General features: G+C 39.3%; 1 protein-coding gene across 1 annotated transcript; it reads right to left on the reverse strand.

The window, feature by feature from the left end:
• Positions 1-321: 321 nt before the first annotated feature.
• On the reverse strand, positions 322-5,940 carry mad2l1 (MAD2 mitotic arrest deficient-like 1 (yeast)). Its single transcript, XM_017712392.2, has 5 exons — positions 5,806-5,940; positions 4,405-4,551; positions 2,748-2,868; positions 1,788-1,891; positions 322-645 (listed from the first exon to the last, which is right to left on the reverse strand). The coding sequence occupies exons 1-5, from the start codon at positions 5,867-5,869 to the stop codon at positions 473-475; spliced, it is 609 nt and encodes a 202-aa protein (XP_017567881.1). The 5' UTR covers positions 5,870-5,940; the 3' UTR covers positions 322-472.
• Positions 5,941-9,446: the final 3,506 nt, after the last annotated feature.

Raw genomic sequence — 9,446 nt, forward strand, 5'->3', positions numbered from 1 at the left:
ACAAAACATGATGCAATGTCAGTCTGACCAAGGTGAAGCTTACATTAACCTCTGCTGAACTGCTTCTCTCATGTTTCTATTTCAGAACCTTTACTCTTATGCAAATGTAAATCAAATGAAAATATGTTCAGCTAAAATAAACTTAACCAAATACAGTTATTAGCGGAGTGTATTTTATTTAAAATCTTAAACGTGTTCATTTGAGAATTTGTTCATGCGCTGACATCACATTTGTTTTTGTACCATTATGTTGTCGCCACCTACTGACCATCTGCAGTCAGTGCATAGAGCCTGAATGATAAATGCAACATTAAGCAAGTGCACAGGTTTTTCCCATATCAAAGGAGGACTTTTATTTTCCATTTTCAGGGATACAGAGATAAAAAAAACTTCTGCAAACGAGGGATTTGCCTGAGAACAAAGAGAGTTCAAAACTATATACAGACACGGACAAAGTGAGACAGAAACATGGTTACATGGAGTTTGTCCTTTTGTAGGCCACCATACTGTTGACTTTGTGGATAGATGTGGTGAAAGACCGAAGCCGCACCTCTTCGGATTGGTCAATAAGTTGAGGCCCAGATTCCTCCCACTGCTCAGGAACCTCCAGATCCTTGTCTGTGTAGATCAGGAGGTCAAACGCACCTGTGCCAAGTGAAAGAAGGGGGTTAAACGCATGTATTTAGTAAGAATAAAAAAGCTCTATATGTTGTTGCCATCAAAGGAATAAGACTGTCTGATCAAAAATGACTTGGAAAAAATGCATTTTGCAATTATTTAACAAAAATCAACTGAAATGCAAAATTCCTAAGGTGAAAATGTAAATGCAGCATTAAATTCAAGGAAGAATTTATGTCAGTCTCATATCACTTTGGCCTGTTCCACCACAAACAAGTGCGTTCTTAGTGCCCCCAAAAGAGTGACAGGATTTCAGTCTAGTCTGGACGACTCATATCAGCCCTCATTTAGCCATGTTCTGAGCTTAATGCAAATACATGACAGTTTAAATAATTCCTATCTAGGTCTTTTTAACAAAGGGCCCTAGCAGCCTTTAATTAAGCATGCATTTATTTACATATAGAATTTATCCCTTGTTTATCAAATACATTTCAATTTTTAATACATAATTTTGCCCATATCCGGAGAAAATGAGTAAGATGCATTACAGTAAACTCCTAGTTTCCACTGTAAACTCCACTACATTGTAATGTGTGTCAAATCCATAGCTGGACAATCCAAAATATTAAGCATCCTCAAAGGCCATATTACAAATCAGTGATTCAGTCTGGAGTCATTAAATATTTGTTTGAAATGTTAGAAATAGTTGTTTGAGAATCCCCCAGATAAGTAAACACACTCAAGCAAATCAAGATGGCAGGGATTGCTGGTTACATCACCAATTAGCATCTAAACTACCAGCAGCTGGATTACCAGCTTACTATGCTCCAAAACATCAAGTTGTTAAACATGCATCTCAAAACAAGATCACATTTATTTAATAGCCAACATTCTTGCCAAGGCTTCCCAGCGCTAAAACTCAGCATACCTGTTCTTGGCTTGCCTAAATAAGATACTTCATAAAATGGCAACACACATCAGCAAGTCCATCAATTTGATCGTGCAACCCTCGTGATCTGTTTACTCACGGACCACTGATAACCACAGCGATTATCAACAGAGCCCTTTTCAAGTAACTACAATCTAACAACTCAACAGCATGGTACAATTTTTAGGAGCATGGATACTCAATTAGATATGACTTTTTTCATAGAATGTAGTGTACTTACATGCTGTTTCCAGTAAAGGCAAGAAGGTGACAGTGGCTGTGATTTGTCTGATAACAGAACGGATTTCTTCCTGGATGGCTTTCATAGACTTTTCCCTGGGAGCGCTGTAACATGAAAAAACAGCATACTTCATAGGAACAAATGAATTACAACGCTTCATATGCAGATACAGGAATCTAGCTAGAAGCTAAAAATAAATAACCCTGCAAACTCATTTACCCACTAGGCATGAACAGGAGTACTTGAGCACTCTGTTAATGGTTCAAGGTGCCAGTACTGAAATCACTATTCAGGTATCTGTTACATTCTAGAACTGAAAGACAGGAAAAAAGGCTAAAAATTCAGTGAGATATGACGGCTTTGCTCGCATTCACCTGCAGGTTATACTTAGCAACTCTACTGCGTGCATTGTCAAGAAAGTGACTGAGAAGGCAGAGATAGCATAGTTGGTTTTGGCACAGCTGTATCATTGACTAGGCTTACTATCTGATGTTACAGAAGCAATGAAAAAGATTTTATTTGTTTCTTTGCTTGGTTTTTTACAAACATGCACATGTTAACTGAGGTGAAAACAAGATGAGTCTTCATCTGAACCCAGTGTGGCACCGGTTAGCTTGGTCAGCACATCTCAAGAGGCAACTTCCAATACTTATCCAAAAAGAAAACCTTCCAAATTCCTTAGGCTGATTTTGAATACTAAAACATGTTTAAGTGTATTGCTCTGCCTGCTGCTATGTTTGTGCAACACCCGTGTAGTTCGCTAAAAAAGTAAGCATACAGCCCATCATCATTTTTGGCCAAAGTTCAAAATTTCTCTTCCCTGTGGTTAACCAGATATCCATTCAACGGTATCCATATCCCTATTACCCATCTTCCCGTTTAAATCCAACTTCACTTTCCAGTTTGTTTTATTAGTTGATATGAGTTACATACATACATTCTTTTCAAGTATGAGAATACCTGCTCTCCTTGGCCGTCTTGTCACACTCTATGTCAAACTGCCATCGCTCCAGGACCTCATTTGTCTCAAGGCATGTGATCACCACCACCAGCTTCTGCACTGTGCAATCAAACAGCCACTCTGAGGGGGAAAAAAGGCAAAAGGTTATTAACAGCTCATTTTTAACCATACAAAACGTAGAATTTTGTGGGGGAAAAAAACATTTTAAACGACATATATTAAAAAAAAAAAAAAAGACTGGCCAGAACAGTATTTTACAGGCTTTAAATACTCACTCTCTAAAACAACAACATTTAAAGTGTCAAATGCACAGAACAGATAAGCTTCTGTTTTAATGAGTGTATCCGTCCTTACTGGCTGTGGTAAACGTACATCTTACATACATCAAAACACAACTAGGAAAAAAAAGCTAATATTTGTTCCTGAAGCAGGTACCTGAGGGAGCGGAGTAAAGGCTCCTAGATAAAGATCACTCACTGTACTGACATATTCAGGATGATGGTATACTAAGCTCTAACTGCTGCAAACTCTGAGAAATTTAATCATCTCATTATTTAAGGTGTTTCTACATGTGGTTTCTCATGCATCTTGGCCTCAGTGGCCACGTGGAAAGCAGTGCAGTTTGTAGCACTCCCCGGTTAAGGCGACACGGACGCCTGGCATGAATTTATAACACACTCAACTAAGCCAACTAATGTCTGTCCATTTTTAACATATCGCTGCTGTCAGAACAAAACCTTGTATCTGCGTATTTGAAGTTTTTTAGTTTTTGGCATAATTTGAAAATGCCTACTGGCCTTTACATTGTATGTAAATTTACGATGAATGGAGCAAAAGAAGTGCCCCAGAATTACAGGGAAACGTTTGGTTCCACTGACTTACATTAAAAGTAAAGTATGTTTTTCCTTCTCCTGTAAAGTTACCACTTTGGAGATACAAGGTTTTTTCCGCCCCGACTACAGCGATATAGTACTGTGCAAAGGTTCCTTGGGAAATTTTCATTTAAAAAGCTGTTTATTTGAGCAGCAATATTAGAATAAATAGTTTTAATACAGTAAGTTGAGCCTTTACATGTCAATGTGTTTATTTAACCCTCTCCAAACCTGTCCTCGTGGTAGTCTTAGTGTTATTTATAGTCATCATTCAACACCTGGTTCAACTAGCTAATCAATGCTTCATTAAGACAAATCAAGTGGTGACGGAATTTACTAAACCCATGTTATGGCTAGAGGCGTTCAAAGTTTGATTGCAGATTTTTTCTGTTCTTCAAACAAGTTTATATTAGCTACTTAAGTAGAAACTCTTCTTACCCTTTACTCACATAAAGTGTAAAGATATATGTTGTTTTTACATGTAAACACGTACTCGCTGCTGAGATACAGATTTAAATAATGTACTTTAGTGTCTAAGATATGAAATTTATAAGAAACACAAGTATTAATTTATTATGTAGATATTTAAGTATTTCAATTATTCAGGACTGTCCTACCAAATACACAACCAGAACATTAAATAAATTACTAAAAGACTCAAACTACCACTTGATTACTCTACCTAAGGCCTAAATGATGGAAGCCCCTCGGGCTGAGATCTATATAAAAGGGATTTTACATTTCTGACTTCTCTTACTATTATAGATTTGTGTCACAGGCCTACCTTTGAGTTGTGTCACAACATTGGTGAGGTAGTTCTTCAGTTTGGGGTCTGTGGTGAGCTGAAGACTCATATCATACTGAGTGACTCTGGTAAACGTCTCCGCAGGATAAATCCCTCGCTGGTACAAGATACTGTTTATCCCAAATGCTGTAAAATGACAGACAGTTATGAGTGGCCAATATTATTGCTATTGTGATGAACTGTTTCATGAAACATTTTTAAGGTACGTTGTATCATACTTCAACACTGCCTGTGTCATAAAGCCTGTACATAAGTACCAATGTCATACAGTTTCCCTGGTGCAAACTCAGAAAACAAAATACTGTGTTAGAAACACTGAGCAGCCAGAACATTAAACCACCTCCTTGTTTATATACACATTGTCCACCGCAGTGACTGACGTGGTGGTGGCATGTTAATGTGTGTTGCACTGGAACAAGTGGATCAGACACACAGAGTTTTTAAACACTGTCCACTGTGTTAGACACACCTACCTTGTTGGTCCACCTCGTAGGGTATAAGGGCGCTAACAAAGCATGCAGAGAAAGATGAACTACAGTCTGCAAATGTAGGACTACAAAGTGCACCTATAAGGTACATGGAGTTGATAAAATAGACAATAAGTGTAGAAACAAGAAGATGGTTTTAAATGTTACGGCTCTAGGAGTTTGGCGCATTAATTACAACGATATGTTAGATTTTCTCCACATCGCCCACACTTACACATATGAAACAAATGGCATTAACTGAAGAAATACCCTTTGCTCAGAAACAAAGCTGTCCAACTATATTACTGCATGTTATATTTGCTGATAACGTTACTCGAAACATGACACGTGCAATTGATCGATGTTGTACAGGCACTGACGACGAGCACGACCTGTTCACAAAAACATGTTTCTGCAAAAGCAACGGAGGTCAGCTTTATTTTATAACGGGCAGACAATGGATATAAATTACTACCACTAACAGTCAGCTTTCACACTTACACAAGACACATGTTAAAGCTAATCAGAGTGGCGTTTATGGCGGACGCCAAGCCGTTTCATTACAGGAGCCACCGCACCGAGGACACAGACACTAGCCGATGTTAGTTCATTTAGCTAGGTTAGCTAGCTGCTAACGTGGACACCAGCGGCTCCGTTCGTGCTACTCAGCGGGTTTGAACGTTTTCTTATAGCCCCGATTTACCAGCACGGCTCCTGGTTTTAATTACTAACCTAACGCTAGCTAAGTGAAGCTAATCTGAGCTGACGCCAACAGGTTCTGCGTTAGCGCCGAGGCTACGCTAACGAACCGAGCTGTAAACAGAAGAGCTGGAAACCGTTTACAACCCGAAGTACGGCGAAACGCTCTACCGCCTTCTCTAGAATTAACGGATAAAATAAGGCTTGGACTTACAGAAGAACTCCGCAACCAGCTCAGCGCTGCCCTTAAGCGTAATTCCCTGCAGTGTCTTGGCCATCGTCCTCGTGTCTCTCTCCGCTTTACCCGCCGCTCAGTTTGAATTCAGACCGCGTTTGAAGTTCCGCGCATGCGTACCATCAAAACAAGACGTAATTGCGTCACTGCGCCCGACGTAGCGCTGGCTTTTTTTAAAATGTATCCTATATATATTTTTTTAAATAAAATGTATTATTTTCTCTTAAAAATATATGTTAGTTACTAATGGTAAGTGGTAAGGTGTTTATTATTATAAAATAATAAAATATAAAATAAAATTTTATAAAAAATATAAAATATTATTATTGTTGTTGTTGTTATTATCTATTTATGTATTTATGTATTTATCTATCTTTTCTTAATTCGCCTGTGACTCTCGACTCATTAAAAACAGAGACCTTCCAAGCTTAAAGAATATGATGACTTTGTTGCTGAAAGCAGCTGTTTTGGTGTAACTGGTTATGTTGTAAATTATTTCTTTTTTCTCAGCTGTTAGCAAACAAACATCTGACCAAAGACATCACTGGGCTAAGGGAATACAGGGACTGATGGCAGCATTATTGCAGAGGCTGTAAGGTGTCATGGTGTTTATTTTTAAATAAGGCCTGGCCACAAATTTCTATATTGAGGCCACACATTGATATAGTGGAGTCATGAATTGTCTCTCTTGGCCTCAATTGATTTATTTGTTGCCTAAATATATTGATTTGTGGCCTCAATATAGTAACTTGTGGCCTTGATTTATTCATTTGTGCCCTCAGTAGATTCATTTGTGGCCTCAGTAAAGTAACTCATGGGCTCAATATATTAGTTTTTGGCCATGCCTTATTAAAAAAAGTAATCTCATGTCACACTGAGGGCTCCATATACTGTAAAAAGTTTGGCCCAGAAAAAAAAAAAAAACTTGGCTGCATTCCACCTCACATTCCATTCGGACCCCTGGGTCACCGGGGTCACTACATGTATAAAGGCAAATGTTTCAGGGGGAGACTGTTGTACTTTGTTATTTCTCTTCCTTTGGTTTTTTTGCTCACTCATGACAGGGTACATTGGTGCCTTTGTATTTTCTGTGGTTCTGTTGGTGTTTCCACAAATAATTTCAAAATAAATAAGTTGTCCTGAAACTTATTGCACTCTTCTACCAGTTTATGTAGGATTTACATACTGTTTACAAGACTTTGGAATAAGAATGATCAAATTGTTGTAATTAATGTGTCATAAACATTATCTATAAGCTTTCTTGTTCAGTTGACTACACTGAAGGTGTTTAGATGTAATTGAATAAGTCACCTCTCTAGGTGTTTTCTACCAAATAGTTTCCAACCAAGTAGTCCACTTACTTTGTTTGTCTTACCTGTAAAGCCTCTACCAGAATAACATGTCCGTTGCTTGTCAATGAGCAGCATAAAGAAGACGGAAAATAAAACGGGTACTTTAATTAGACATGACCGTTAACTTCCTCTGAGGTACCGTTGGTGGTTACACAAAGGAACCACAGTGGTCAGCTGTCCTGACTGTGCATCGGCATACACACCTCTCTTTATCTCTCTCTCTCTCTTACTCACTCGTTATTTTTCTCTCTCTTTCTCACCCACTCTGTGACTGTCTCTCTTTCTCTCTCTCTCTCTCTCTCTCTCTCTCTCTCCTCTCACACACACACACACACACACACACACACACACACACACACATATTAATTTTTTCTCGTTTTCACTTTTAGCTTCTCTCTGTCTTTCTTCCTCTCCTTCACTCTGTCAGTCTCTTTCTTGTGCAGTCTCTCTCTCATTCTCTTCCCCAGTTTCTCTCTATCATTCTCTCTCATTCTCTCAGTGTCTGTCTCTCTCTCTCTCCCTCTCTCTCTTTTAGTCTCTCTCTCTCTCTCTCTCTCTCTCTCTCTCTCTCTCTCTCTCTCTCTCTCCCTCTCTCTCTTTTAGTCTCTCTCTCTCTCTCTCTCTCTCTCTCTCTCTCTCTCTCTCCCTCTCTCTCTTTTAGTCTCTCTCTCTCTCTCTCTCTCTCTCTCTCTCTCTCTCTCTCTCTCTCTCTCTCTCTCTCTCTCTCTCTCTCTCTCTCTCTCTCTCTCTCTCTCTCTCTCTCTCTCTCTCTCTCTCTCTCTAGGGTGACCATGTTTTGGTTTTCAAAAAAGAGAACACTACAGACAAGATGCGAAATACATGTGATCTTGGGGGGTCCAACATTCCCTAATTAACCTTTTCGACCTCTTGAATTTGTTATAAATTTATGTTGTCCATTAGGAAAAATTAGATGCTCAAATACAAATTCAGGGAAAGCTCATTGTTTAGCTGCTTCACCCACAAAACAACAAGTTTTTGTCTTTGATATTCTTAAATAGAGCACTGCTCTGCCTCAGGGTAGCATCTTAGCACATTGGTCCCTCATAGCAGCTGTAACTATGCCCAGCAAATGTCTGAAAAGCTTTACAATACTCTACAGTATATTTGTAAATGTGAAATATTGCCCAATTTCCCAAGAGCTTGGTGGAAAACGTGAACTGTTACTCATTTCTCAAACTGAAGAAAAAGAGGGGGTGTGTTAGATCTGAGTTAATGTGAGGTCAACTGGAAAAGAGCATTTCCAAAAGAATCGTTAAACCAAATCAGTACTGCTACGGCGAGTGAGTTGCAGCCAGTCAACGCTGGAGTAGCCAGCCAACACGGGACCCCCAAATACTCACAGGTATTTTGGAAAGTGACTGGAGATCAGTCATTTTAGGCAACTTAGAAACTCGAGCCGGACGTGATTTAGGCCCAAAAAGAGGATTTGTCATGGAAATGGAGGATGAATGGTCACCATATCTCTCCCTCTCTCTGTTTCTCTCTTTCAGTCTTTCAGTCTTTCTCTCTTACACAGTTTCTCAGTTTCTCTCTGTCTCTCTCACTCTCTTTCAGTCTCTCTCTCTGAAAGGTAAGAGTAAACTGATAATCGTTGGCACTCTACTAACGTCTGTGTGTCTAAAAGAAAATCCACAATTAGAGGAATTCCACAAAAATCCACTAAGCTGTGAGGCCTTCTATGCTGTGCTGAATGTATACTCAGTCAGTTTGGCTCTTTGCCTGTTGCTGAGAGCAGCTGGAGTTTACCACTCAGTAGTCATTGCATCACACTTACAGCAGAATGTTTACCCATGGTCTTGTGTATGCTTCCCACTGAAACACAACCCCGTTCATCTGCAGCCCAAAGTGTTCCACGTCACCGGCCTGCTCTTTGGCTCGACCTTCTTCTTGCCCATCACAGCCGGACAGCTGGATTTTCGTAAAAGGCGAGCCACCCAGCATCTGGCTGCAGCCTCTGTAACTCACACATACTCATTTTATAGCTTGTGGAGCACTTCCCTGCAGCCTATACGTCCTCCAACTAGCCATAATGGAGCCACTATAAAGGTTCTATAAATTACACCTTTTACAGTTAGCTTCTATAATTGAAAATCTGCAGGACTTGAGTTTTGTCCTTTAAAGCTGTGCTTGTAAGTATGACATCTTTACCCCTTTTGAACTACATGCAAAGAAGTTAAACCTCAAAAGATTTATCAAAAGAAGTATCTTACAGTAATGTATCAGGCACACATAATACCATGTCTAACT

The sequence above is a fragment of the Pygocentrus nattereri genome, chromosome 2, assembly GCF_015220715.1.
Source record: "Pygocentrus nattereri isolate fPygNat1 chromosome 2, fPygNat1.pri, whole genome shotgun sequence".
NCBI lineage: Eukaryota > Metazoa > Chordata > Actinopteri > Characiformes > Serrasalmidae > Pygocentrus > Pygocentrus nattereri.